At 45.5% G+C, this 14,204-nt stretch overlaps 1 protein-coding gene across 11 annotated transcripts in view; it reads right to left on the minus strand.

Annotated features, from left to right (window-relative positions):
* The window catches only part of MACF1 (microtubule actin crosslinking factor 1), a 339,001-nt gene that overhangs the window by 267,133 nt on the left and 57,664 nt on the right, over window positions 1-14,204 (minus strand). The window contains exon 1 of one of the 11 annotated variants that reach the window (XM_043878614.1): window positions 7,091-7,157. The exons of the other annotated variants lie outside the window; for them this stretch is intronic. Within the exon in view, the coding sequence (XP_043734549.1) occupies window positions 7,091-7,142 (52 nt within the window). The 5' untranslated portion in view covers window positions 7,143-7,157. Of the gene's footprint in view, window positions 1-7,090; window positions 7,158-14,204 lie in introns of those variants that run through there. 11 annotated transcript variants of the gene reach the window in all.

The raw sequence follows: 14,204 nt of genomic DNA on the forward strand, positions 1-14,204 counted from the left end.
AAAAACACTGAGTGCCCCCTACTACCTACAGTATTCCTTAGCCTTTTATAACAGACTCAACTTTTCATTCTAGCCCTAACAACTACCCACTCTCTCCAGCTTCCTACCTCATAACACTTCACACCTTGCCCAGAGGAAACAGACCTCCGTGAGTCTACTCTTTTGCACACCCTCTGCCTTCCCAGAATACCGTTCCCCATTTTTGGACCAACAATCTCCTACCTACATTCAAGATTCACCTCAAATACCAATCCCACTACAAAGGCTTCCCAATCACCTACCACCTGCTGCTAGTAGTTACCCCATCTCTGTTCTCACAGCACTATACTCATATTTTTACAATAGCACCTGCCGTGTGTGTTGGAGAAGGCAATGGCACCCCACTCCAGTACTCTCGCCTGGAAAATCCCATGGACGGAGGAGCCTGGTAGGCTGCAGACCATGGGGTCGCTACGAGTCCGACACGACTGAGCGACTTCACTTTCACTTTTCACTTTCATGCATTGGAGAAGGAAATGGCAACCCACTCCAGTGTTCTTGCCTGGAGAATCCCAGGGACAGGAGAGCCTGGTGGGCCACCGTCTATGGGGTCGCACAGAGTCAGACACGACTGAAGTGACTTAGCAGCAGCAGCAGCCGTGTGTATGTGTGTGTGTGTGTGTGTGTGTGTGTGTGTGTGTGCGCACGCACACGCACGCGTGCGCACCCACTCTCACTAGGCTATGTAATAGGAATGACCACCCCTCAGGAACAGGGACTGTCATTCATTGTCATATCCCCATTGCCTTGTATAGGGCCTGACCCAGAGAAGGTTCTCAACGAAAGGAAGGAAGGAGACGGATATGAGGACTTCCAATGAAAGAGACAGGAAGCATGGAACATTATCAGTGAGTGAAATAGTTAACTGATAACAAATTGTAAAAAATGATCTTCCAAATCAAAAGATTCCAAAATACAACAAACCAGGCAGCCTAAACAGTTCCTGCCTGCCCCCTCAATGAGCAAAAGATACTGTTTAGCAACTGGTAAGTCATTCAAAGGGACCTTCCCCACAGCTGCAATGAGAAGCATACATGATCAGGACAACTAGCCTGGGGTTTCTCTAGCGGAGCTGCCAGAAGAAATTGTGGCCAGAACAGTGTAGATGAGAGCCTTACCTTTCAGTACTGCCTACTTCGAAAAAACTCAAGTGCAAGGATGGGGGTGTCAATGATAATCTATACTTTGTTAGCATATCGGCTCACCCTTTGAGAAAGGGTTACAACCTCCAGTTGTAACAACAAAAAAAACCACACACACACACAAAAACACCCCAGAAAACCAAACAAGCAAAAAAATAAAAAATAAAAACAAACCCACCACAGAACTACCCCACACATTTGAGAGTCTACAGTGCTAACCAATATACCATGACACTCCATATTCTCAACACATTTCAAACCAGGACAGAATGCCCCTCTCCAGTCCAGTGACATGCAGCAAGCCTAAAAAGTAAACAGTTAAGGAAAGAATAAACTTTAATAGCACAAAACTGCCTCATCCAAAAAGTACAGGGTATACTGAGGGTCTAGTAGGTGTGTAGTGCTATTAAGTGTGTGGATAGGCCTCACCCCAAAAGCATGCAGACTCCCGGATTCCTTGCAGAGGAGAGAACCATCCCATTGTGACAGGTTTGTTTAAGGGCTCTGGGAATGGGAGAGGCAGACAGTTCTCACTGGGAAGGATGTAATCCTGTGGGTGACTCAAGCCATTTTCCACCATCCTGGATGCTGTCAGGATGTTCTTTATTGACTCCAGCACACAAAGCCCCACACAAGTCTTCCTTCTCTCAGTCCTCAAGCTAATCTCCAAACACCCTCAGCCTATCATCAGCTAGAAAACCCCACATTGTCTGCTGCAATATGTCAACTCCAGATCAGAAACAAGACTGCACTCTCATCACGTCCATAACCTTAAGGGCTGTCAGTCCCCAGTAACAGAAGCCGATTTGCACCCAACTGCTCCATTTCTATCAAAGGCAGACACCTACCATAATTAGGGATGATAACACAGGAGTTTGCCAACCTATTATATTAGGTCTTAAGCCGGCCCGATTTACTAAGTAGATGCTAGCTTAGTAACAAGAAAAGACAGGGGGAATCTCAACTTCGTACAGATCTGGGCTTCCAATGCAGGATTTCTACACAGCATTGATCAGGTCATTCTTGGTACTACAGTTTCCAGATCAACTTTATGGATCTCTCCTGATCCAAAGGAAAAGGTACTGGGTTTGGGAGAATCAATGAAGCCATTTATCAACGAAGCCTGGAGCTGCTGGGGGAAAAGCTTCGGAGTGAGACAGTGCGGTGATGTGATGATAACATGTGGGAGCTGCTGACTAAGTGAAAGAGACACTTGGCGCCTGTCCCATGATGAAATTAACTGAATAATAAGACATCTGAACCAGCTGGCCACTGAGCCTGAAGACAGAGCTATTCCCAGAGGGCAAGCGCTGAGAGCTATCAGAAAGGTATACAAAGGGTTACAGGTATCTCCGGTAGCTTTTAAAGGTGAAATAAAGTTAAAAACCAACAGAGCAGTGAATGTATGAATTAAGTCCAATAATTCCACTTCTAGGAATCTATCCAAAAAATATAATCAGAGATGCACAGAAAAATTTATTTATAAGAATGTTCATTATCATATTATAGCAGTGAAAAGTTAGAAATGTACACGCCCCATAATTGGGTAATGTTAAATAAGTGATCCTTACATTTGATGAAATACCATGCAGCTTAAGAAACGATATTGTAGGGACTTCCCTGTTGGTCCAGCGGTTAAGAACTCACGCTTCCAATGCAGAGGGTATGGGTTTGATCCCTAGTCAGAGAACTAGGATCCCACATATTGCACAGTATGGCAAAAAAAAAAAAAAATTCTAGCAACACAGATGAGGAAGAGAGAAAAATTATGTGTAGAAGTTCAACAAAACAAAACAAACAAAAAACCATGGCGGGGAGGCAGGTAGTAAGACTGAGCTAGGCAGTGAAGGATAACAGAAATTTGACACAAGGAGAACTTCCAGACAGAGGGAACAAGACTGTTGTGTGTGTGTGTGTGTACAAAGGAGAAGAAGGGTGAAAGTACATGGACATGTTGGGTGTACATTTGCTTTAATAAGGCAGTCATTATCCCACAAACCTATCTAAAATTTTTTTTAGCAAGGGCTAGAGAACCACTTTCTCATTACTTGACCTCACCTACCTCTCTGCCTCCCTAATTAGTCCCCAAATACCAGTCACAACACAGGCCTGGGCTCTGCCAAAGGGTGGGACTTGGGCCAATAGTTCAACCTGTTATGCCCACAGAAGACATCCATCTAGGCAGAAATCATTCAACAGCTGTGGGTTCTGGCAAGCCTGACAAATAAAAGTTAAAGCCTTCCAGAGGAAACAGCAGCAATGAAATATATTGCACCTCAAGCCTGGCGTCAAAGCAACAAAGATTCACAGGAAATTGGAGACGGAAATGTCAAGACTTACACAGTGTCTCTATTCTCCCACTGGGCTCCCTTCAACAGTTATCCACTAGATGGAAGAGTGGCCGCAAGCTGAACTACGTGAAGAAAAGCAAAGTCAGTAACTAAACGAAGATGGGGCGCCAGTTACTGCCCCTGTCAGTCCCCCTGGAACACACAAGGGACGGGTGAAATGAAGACGGGAAGCAGCTATTCACCACGGTCAGGGGACACCGAGTGAAACAACCCACAGCAGAGTTTGACAAAGGCCACAGTTTGTGTCTAAATGTTGGCCTGGCAACTCAGACTTGGGGGAATACTTGTCTGAGACCTATAGCAATGTTCCAGAAGTGATAATAAGGACTAAACCAAAACAACCACAAGTCCTCTTTCCAGGCACCTCTCCCACCTGAAAAAGACTCAGGTTCTGAGAGAGAAGGGAGTTAACCAGATGCTTCCTTTGAGTGAACAGGAGAAACGGTGTATATTGTATATTTTATGCCATAAAGACTATCATGCAGTGTATGTGAGTGAATGCAGCATCAGAACACAGAACGTGGCTCAAGGAGGCTGGTGTGGAGAGAAGAGCTCCACTGCCCTCCTTCCAAAGCAGCACACTGCTCTGCTCTCCCTCAGAGGACGGTGCACAAGCGCTTTTCACACCTACACTCAGACAGACGTGGGTATCCCGTCCTACTTCATATGGTCCCCAGCATCAGACAGCTGCACAACAGAGCCATCTTGGCTGCTATATTCCCAGGCACTGCTGTCTCCTTAGCAGGACATACGACCCTGTTCTTGACTCAACCGAGCCTTGGTTACACCACTGTAAAGTGCCTATGTTATGGGAGTTATTGCAAGCGCTACACGAAAAAATACAGGGTAGTTCTTAGAACAGCACCTAGTCCTGTAACTAACATTTGCTGAGTGCATAACATTTTCAAGAATATCACTACTGCCACTGTCTTCCAGTCTCAACCATCAGCAAGATCAAGTACGACTTGGAACCAAACATGCAGATGGGCGACCAGGAGTACAACTCCTCAGTCAGAAAATGACCTGATCCAGTTCATCCTGGACCAGCAATAAGCACAAGACATACTGTGACTCAAAGCAGTCTGTGGGAGGGACAGGAGAAAGAAGAGGTGGAACAGTTGGTGAATTCCAGCCACATACCAGACATATACACCATGAACTAAGTGTATATGTCCTCTTATTTAATGTCCATGGCAGTAAGTGCTTCTCTGAGTTCATCTTGGATGTGCAGAACCAAAATAACATGGCAGACAGCCCCAGGGTCTGGGGCGGGGGGAAGTGGAGGGGTAGCTGCTGCTCTTGGGGTCACTTCTCTTCTCCGATTTCAGTCCTATAAAGGACACTCCCCATGACAGGTACATTTACTGTCTGTCACTCACTCATTCCTTGCCATGTTATTCATTCATTCCTAGTAAAAACAGAGCAAAGGAAGGAGGAAAAAAAACTTTATAGGTGAACTGAGAAAACAAATGATTGCCAAGCTGGTTTCACTATAAGCTCCTCCAAAAGCAAAAACAACCTTTTGTATGTAGGGTGTAACTTCAAACATCTACAGCCCTGAGATGATCAAATCAAGAGCTACTTGTCCCATTAGCCCCCAGATAAAGTCAGGAGAGTTAGAGAACATTGGGGACCAAAACAACTCCTGTTCAGGGAGTAAAATAGGCCTCCTTCCCCCATGCATGTTTTATGGGAGGAAAACAAGAAGTGCTCTCAGCCCTCATACCTGCCCTTTGTTCCTGAAGCACATTCAGCAGAGGGAGGCAGAGTTATGAGCGGCATGGTCTCCTGAGAACGTCAGGAATCCACTTAGGTCACTGCTAAACCTGATCCACATAGGCTGTGGCTGTCCTAGTGTGGCTCACTGCTCCTCTAAGCCCTTGACAAAAGGGGAACCAAAAGGAAAAGTTATGTTGACCTCCAGTAGTTTCCACCCACCACCCATAAATCTGTAGAAAGCTCTGGCCTTTTATCACAAGAATGACACTAAGGATAACAAGGAATAGAGCTACATTAAGGAGCTCAGTGCCCAAAGAGAGGTCTGGGATTCCTACTCTGAGGCTTTTCTGCTCCTGAAGGAATATGCAGATTGATTAAATATGATAACCCTTCCAAGGGAAGAGGCTCCTGCTGTTGAGTGGGCTTCATATCCAGGAATATAGAAGGATCCTCTAGGACAGGGAAGAGGGCAAGAAAAGGGTCTCTTGTACAGGACAAGGGTAGGGTCCTGCACATTCTTTCATCCAGTCCCCAGCAAGGCCCAGGAACTTGAAGAGTCACTGAGAAGCACCGCTGGTTTCTGGCCCCGCCTGCCATCTCTTCCCCATGGGTCTGGATGAAGGAGTTCTGGCTCTCTCTGTTCTCTCAAAACTTCCTTTGACAGGAAAGCAACAGTTGATGTTGCTCGTTATTGCTAAGACCCATCTGATGACTGATGAGCTTGCAGAGCCCTCAACCCAAAAGGGATTGGCTCCAGCTGTTGGAAGTTCTGAAAAAAAATGTTTGTACGGCATTGGGAAGAGAAAGGGGAAGAGAAGATAGAAATCAATGGAAGAATACTTTATGGATGTATATCCCTTTGTAGCATACAAAGCTCTTCACATTTATGTTCTTTTAGAAACTGTTACTCTACAGATAATGAAAGAAAGTAAAATATTTAAAGAGACCCTGGCAGGATGTGAGTACAGATCTCCTGCCATTCTCCCAACCCCGAAGGAGGCAACTTCATCCTCTTCCTCTGTCTCCCCCAACTCTTTCCACACCCCATGGTCACTCTGGGTCCAGAACCCTGACTGCTGATGAAACAGGGATGGTTTGAGCACCCTTCTAAACAGAAAATAAAACTACCTATTAGTGAGAAAGGGGGAAGTAAAAAGATTTCATTCGTCTTCCTCCTTAATACCCAAAAAGAGCCTTGCATCAACATATCTAGGAGTATTTTTCTCACCTACAATCAGTGAAAAGTCTGCCAACCTTGCAAAGCAAACACTACCCCCTGTAAATATTATTTTAGTAAAAAGTTGCCCCCTTTAAAGTCACTGATTTACCCTTTACAATGGCATCTCTATCACATCAACCAGCATTCCTCCTCCCCTCCCCCCCAACGCCCTTCCCAACTCCCTGTTCTCTCCAGACAGGGCTCTGACTCACTGCAGATACAGGCAAGTGGAAAACCTGGCCCAAGAACCCCAGGTGCACCTAGGTGAGGCCGCAGAGCCCAAGGCAGGAGCCCGCCACCTACCCTGCCAGGGAGCGCCCTGAGCACGGCTGAGCTCAAGAGGCTGAACGTGGCTTTAGTGCCCATTCAAGCAAGAGAACGGGCTGCAAGTAGAGAAACCCAGAGGATCCCCCCTGAGAGGGTCTCCCACTCTCACATTTACAAACTCCATCCCTCCTGTGCCATTGCCCAAACCCAGGAAAAACCACGGCTGGCTCTGAGTCAGAGGGCGTTCTAAGCCCCTGCGGATGGACGGAGAGTGAAGACCCCACACAGTGCACACCACAGAAGTGTCCGCAGCCAGCAAGGACGGGCGGCGGGGAGCCGAGGGCCCGCAGTACCTCTCAGGTTACTGAGTCCCTCCAGGAACTTCTGGTACTTGTGAGCGTTCATGCCCCGGCCCAGCTGTGTCGGCTCAGTGGCTGGAAGCAGGCACCATATCGCGGTGACAGCTGAGGAGGGAGAGCTCCACTGCGGTTTCCTAGCCCCCAAGAGCTGGACTTTGACCACACTTGCAAGTGACGTCACCAGAGGAGCCTCATTACATTACAGCCCTTTGCGCGCCCTCATTTGTTGCAATGAGCGGAAATACCTCCCCGAGAGAGGCCCGCCCCTCCTTTGTGCAAATGAGGCGGGAGACCACAGCAGCCCCTGCCTGTCATCTGCCACCTCATCTGCCACCTTCTCGTTAGACCCCAGCCCAGACTCCACTGGGATTACTGCTCCTCTGGTTTAAACTCTAGGGAGAGAGGCTTAAATGCTCCTCAGGACACCCGTGAGGGGCTCATCTTAACATCAGAGAAAGAAACCTTTAAAGGGCCACATTCGCCACAAGAGTGTCACCACAACAGGAGTTCCTGGGCAAACATCACACAGCAATGAGACAGGTTTCACAAAATAAACAACCAACTCTGCACCGTGCTCATAGCAGTCACGTTCACAGGCTGGAACAGAGCCACGCACAGAGGAGACGCTTCACAGGAACACGGTCCAAGGCAGGCCAAGAAGCAGAGACTGCTGCGGGAGCCCACTCCCCAAGTGCTAAAAGCCTAACTCCAGGAGGCAAGACATTCCCCCAAAACAAGGGAGAAAACGCAGCCTGCATGCTCCCCACGCTCACGCAATATTTCACTCAGCTAATTTGTTTTTGGGCTTCCCTGGTGGCTCAGTGGTAAAGAATTCATCTGCAGTGCAGGAGATGTGGATTTGATCCCTAGGTTGGGAAGATCACCTGGAGAAGGAAATGGCAACCCACCTCAGTATTCTTGTCCCATGGATAGAGGAGCCTGGCAGGCTATAGTTTGTGGGGTCACAAAAGAGTGGGACATGACTTAATGACTAAACCACCACCACCGCTTATTTTAGTTTGCTTTAGTGATGTCAGTAGCTGATGCAAATTTCTGTCTATTCCATCAGCCTCAAAAAGATAACCCCCCTGTCACAGGCTCTTAGGATGATCTGCACAGATTATAATTAAAGATGCAAACTTCTTAGCATCTTCGATGTAAGGAATACAAAGTGGTTCATCTGCATTATTATACTCATCTTTGAAAATGTTTTTAGGAAAGTAACCACAAATTTTCAATTATAGATGAGAAAATAGAAGTTAAGCAATCTGTCCAAAAGTTGCATTACAGGTCAATAAGACAGCACGAAAAGAACCTATAGTTCACAAACCTGAGCTAAGTAACCGTGAGCAACAACCAAGTCAGAATCCAGTGAACCACCCCTCATAAGAGAGATGCCTCTCTCCCAAGTCTGAAGTTTTCCAGAGTTTGCCAGGCGGGCTGCCGTTCAGTGACGTGGTAGAACTCACAGTGTACCAAATACAGTGTTTCACAGAACTCCCGATGATGCAGGCTGGATGCAAGGTGGAGAAACTGTATAAGTAGCATTGTGAAAACAAAGAGAAAAGTTAGTATGTCTACTTGAAAAGATCAGGCTAAATAATATTAACAGCTGCCAAGAAAATGGAAAGGGAAAATCTTTAGATAATAAAAATAACCAACCCAAGCTTTTGTGCCTTCTGTTATTACTAGTTGGTTAACGGTGCTGACAAGAGAGCCAACTACATGCAGATCTGAATATTAGGAGTTGGGGGGACATGACACATGGTTCCTTTTCTCAAAAAAAAATTTTAATGGGCAAGGTTAAAAGCATAAAAAGCTCTTATGCTTACAAAATATAAGAGACAGTGGGATACGGTAAATACATATGTGCACAGAAGTAACTATAGATTCTACGACATACTACTGTGAGAACCAAGCTATGTTTGAGGTCACAGACCAGGTGCCTTGGATTCCTCATCCATGAAATGAAGCTGTGGATACGAAAGGCTAACAATAAATAACAGTTCAGATCACATGTGTCTGGTTCCCTGGCTTTATTCTACTATTTCTCCTGGAAGAATATGGATAAGAGAGCGCAGCGGAAAGAACTTGGTCACAGAGTAATGATACCTGGATTCCAGAATTTCTCTCAAGATCCAACTTTGCCATTAAACGAGCCATGTGAGCAGGAGCTCCAAACTCCTATAAAATGGTAGTTTTGTTTTGTTTTAAGCCACAAACTCGAGTGAGAACCTGATGAAAACTAAAGCTACTCTCCCTAGGAAAAGGCACATATTCACCTACTGCCAAACTTTTGTTTACAAGTGGATAGGGATCAGTGAACCACAGGTAAAGAACCTCTGAACTGATTTCTAAGACCTTGTCTGTGTCAAGATCTGAAAACACTTAACAAGGGACAGTCTGAATGTAAGTACTGGAAAGAACAATGTCCCTGTAAAATTCTATCCTAGACTCCTCCCACCTAAGGGAGGAAAGCAGGCCAGACAACAGGGATCTGACAGCAGGAACAACTGACTTTTAAAATAGCCACTTAAACTAAGTGCACTTAAAAGACAACACATGTGAGTCTGTCATTTCCTCTGTGTGTTTCACCACTGAAATTAATAACCTTTTATCAGATAAAAATTAAACAAAAACAAGGATGTTTAGAATCCTGAAGGGTGGGACGGTTCCAACTTGAGGCTCTCGGGAGGAGGGGAGGGGGGACGATGGCCTGGACCCCAGTTGCTTTCCTGCACACCCAGGGCCTTTCCTATCAGAGCATTTCAAAGCACCATGACCCAGCACCCCTCTGTGCGCTTCGTGGCCCTTCATGCTTTATTCTCATAGGTCCCACAATGGCGAACCCTGAGAGGCAACCTCAGGTGGTAGGCGGTTCTGCCCTAAGCTCCACACAGAGACAGACAAACATGAAAGGTTCAGGACCTGGCAGTCGACCAGGCACTCCGGCCAGCGGCTGACAAAGGGGGAAAGCCCTGCCGCCTCCAGCAGCCTTCACAGAGCACAGGCGCCGCGGGCCGAGCGGGGCTGGGCTGAACGCAGGCAGACCAGCAAGGCCGCTGCAGGGCATGCGGCGTGGTCCTCATGCACCCTGACTCTAGGGTGACAGGGTGACAGCTAAAAAGGACACCTGCCCTGCCCTCGGGTGGGCTCGGGGATGTCGGAGCCTGGGTGGAGAGAGGGCCTGAGTCCGGTTTGGGATATTATTCCTGAAACGGGACAGCAAGTCGACCAGCAGAGTCTCAGCTGAGGGGAATGTCTGAGGCCCAAAAGGAGAGAACAAGTCCTATCTTGGAGTTTCCACAGTTCCCAAAACCTCCTAGAAATCCAGACCTTCCGTATTCCTCTGAGGCAACCTTTCCCTTAAAAACAAATGTCACCCTCTCGTCATCAGGGTCAGTGACTCTAAATCTGCACAGTGTAAGGAGTTCACCCATTCCACACATACCTGCTGCATACTCGCCATGCACCAGGCCCTGACCTATGTGGCTTGAACACGGAACTCAGAGTCTAACAAGAAAGCCAGAGGAAAAAGGAAGGAATCTCAGGTCCAGAGAAGATGAGGGTCATGGGTGGTCAAAGTGAAGGCCCAACTGCTCATTCCCAATGCCAGCACTGAAGACAAGAGGTTTTAGAGACACAAAGGTAAAGCTGCTTTAAAAGACATCATTTTCTTTGAGGCAGAACTGATACCCTGACAGCCAGTTGCCACTGTTACCCCAAAGCAGCTGAAGACAAGAAAAATGTCTCCAGTGACTTAACAAGCCAGTAACAAAAGCAGGTGCCAGGTTCATAGTCCTATTCAGGGAGCAGCAAAGATCACTTTCTCCATTATCTCCCCTGGCAGCAGTGTCTGATGGAGCGTGGGGTTGAATTACACCTTGTCCCACTGGGCCGCTAGAGAAAAAACGAGTTTGCCATCTGAAGAAGGCTTGTCCCCGGGGCCAAGGCTGCCTCTGCAGGGCTGAGGAACAGAAGGTGGAGGGGGGTTCAGGATAGCGGGGACACATGTCTACCTATGGCCAACTCATAGTGACGTATGGCAAAAACCATCACAATATTGTAATTATCCTCCAATCAAATAAATTTTTAAAAATACACAAAGAAATACTCAGTTTCAAGAGTAACAGACAACTCAGATTTATACAAATTTAACCCATTTTATGTTAATCTATCCAAATGGCAAAATTTAAAAGACCAATTTCCAGTGCTGTCAATGTCAGTAAGTAATAGACAATGCCGATGATGACACTAAAAAACAAAAGTCAGACCTCTTGCTTAGAGGAAAGGACTGAAATGGCAGGACCACAAGAGGCTTTAACAGGAATTAAGTGTGAGTCCAAGGAGTTCTGCCCACGCTGTGCTCGCCCGTGGCCTGGAGAGGCACTTCGTGTGGTCAAACCTATACTACAGGGTTCGACAATGGACTTAAAAGGGGTTTGTGCTTTAGGCCATGGACTCTCAACCCAGCTCCCTCTCCTTGATCCTTTTCTTTTTGGTTGTGTGGTCCATGGAGAAATGGGTGCAACTCATGCATTCTCTCCTCCCTATGGTGATTACATAAAAGTACAAGTCCAAACAAGGCAAAAAGGACTGAGCAATTGGAAGGGAAGGCAGAAACACCTGCTTTTAGGGAGAATCTGCACCTGCATGACCCCAGACCTACCTGAAACTAGGTCTATAAAATCATAAAATGTGAAAGCCTCATTGCTGGACACTCTGAGGACCTAACAAAAAGATCAGAACTGAGTCACCTACCCCTGGAATGTAGTTATAGGTCTCCAGCAGAGAGGGAGGGAAGCAAGGAAATTAATTTCAACAAAAGCCAACTAAGGGACTTCCCTGGTAGTCCAACAGTTAAAAACTCCATGCCTCCAACGTAGCGGGCATGGGTTTGATCCCTGGTTGGGGAACTAAGATCCCACATGCCATGCAATGCAGACCCGAAAAAAAAAAAAAGGCCTACTGAAACAGTTACAGGTATGTAGGTATAATAGAGAGAGATCAACAGCTTCCTCCCTTCAAGAACAGTTTCTCTCATCAGCTCCATCAGGACCCACACCAAGGACACTGCTACATCTCCAAGTCAGTTAAAGGTAGACACTCGCCAAAGGGGGAGGGGGGACGTGGTGTGCTTCTGGCTCAATCCACCTGGCCTCCTCGACCAGCAAATAAAACAAGTCTCCAAAAAGACAGGCCACCAACTTCCAGTAGCATTTCTTTGTTGCTTTTGAGCAAAGGAAGGAGACAAATAAACATTTTTAAGAGTCAGATTCCAGGTACTAAAAATAACACAATGGAATTTTCCTCTGAAGCTATCTTTTGCTAACAATGAGATTATGCATATATATTTTTAAGTTCAAGATAGACTGCTTAGTGGTGACTCCAGGATGGCAGTGACGAGCTCTAAGAAACTACTCAATCTGAATCTGAGATAGGATACTCCAGATCCTGCTGAAGTGACTGCCTTTAACGTTAAGGAGGTGCTAAAAGCACCTAGTAGACAGAATCTCAATGAGGGGTCAACACCTGTTTAATGAGCAGCGGGCACATATGTACATGCTGAAGTGTTATCTATACTTGCTTATATGCTTGAAATAGTCACAATAAAAAGTCAAAGCAATGGATGAAACCATCCATCAAATTTACAGATACGCCTCCTCTGATACAATAATTCCACACCGAAGAATTTTTCCTAAAGATATACATACATAAAATGACAAGTGTACAATAAAGTTTTTTATTTCAGCATTTCATAGGAGCAGAAGAGTCGGACATGATCTAGCAACTGAACAACAATAAAAGCAAAAGATTGTCAGCACCCTAAATGCCCATCAATCGGGAAGTGGCTAAATAAATGATAGTACAACTATACAATAAAATAATAAGCATGGAAGAAAAAAGGCTTTAATGTACTGATATGAACTAATCTTCAAGATATAATAAGTAAAACAAAATGTCAGAATAGCATGTATGTTACTTCTAATTTACGTATTTTAAAACGAGGAAGAAGGAAGAATATATAGAATTTAGATTCCCAAAAAAAAAAAAATCAGAAAAAAAAAGGAATTTAGGTTCCATAAAGGCAGGGATTTTTATTTGTTTTGTTCACTGTTTACCCCCAGAGCCTAGCATGGTATATGGCACATGGTAAGTAGTCAATAAATATCTGCCAAATTAATTTCTTAATCATAAGATATGTGAAGGACTAAATGTACATATCATCTCTGAAAGGAAACACAAGAAACTGATAATACTCTTCAGGGAGAGGAAAAGGGTGGCTGGGTAAAGATGTTTCACTATATGTTATTTTGTACCTTTTGAATATTCAATTAAGTGAACATGTTACCTAACCAAAAAATTAGTGTTTAAAAGCCAGGAATTTGAGATTCTGAATCCTGATCCCAGCACTGCCACTGACCACGTAACCTCACACAGTCATTCATACATTCAACAAGCCTACCCTGTGTGTCTGCCCCGTGCCAAATTTGTAGAGCACAGAGGATGGAGAGGAAAGAAAAGGGTGCTCTTCCCTCAAGCAGCTTACAATCTAGTGTAGGAGACAAGCCGTGAACCAAACACAACATAGTACAGCTGACGCCAATGAAGGTGCGTGGAAACAAAGAGGAAGCATGGGAGACTGGGAAGGCTCCCCGGAGAAGACGATGCTGAAACTGGGATTTCAGAGCCAGAGAGAATTAGATTGATGGGGACAGGAGCGTCTAGACAGAGGAAACAAAGTAGAAACGTGAGAGAACATGATATATTTAAGGAACTTAAAATAGTTTGACATGGATAGCGTGCAGGGTACACTCTGCCCTGGAAGAATGATGGCAGGATATGTAAGCTTGGCATGCCATGGTCATGAAACCATATCTCATCCTAAAGGCAATGGAAAGCCATTGAAAGGATTTAAGCTTAGGAGTGACTACGAAGAGCATTTAGCAGTATTGGAAAGGAGGGAAGCAAGACAGAAGGGAGGGAGACTAGTTATGACACTGCTGTGTGAAGTGCTGAGAAATAATAGAATCTAAGTAAACAGCACTGAGGATGGGGGAAAAAGAAAGGAATGTGAGAGTAGAATTATACAGCATTTGATCACTGT

This window comes from Cervus elaphus, chromosome 20 (genome assembly GCF_910594005.1).
Source record: "Cervus elaphus chromosome 20, mCerEla1.1, whole genome shotgun sequence".
Classification (NCBI taxonomy): Eukaryota; Metazoa; Chordata; class Mammalia; order Artiodactyla; family Cervidae; genus Cervus; species Cervus elaphus.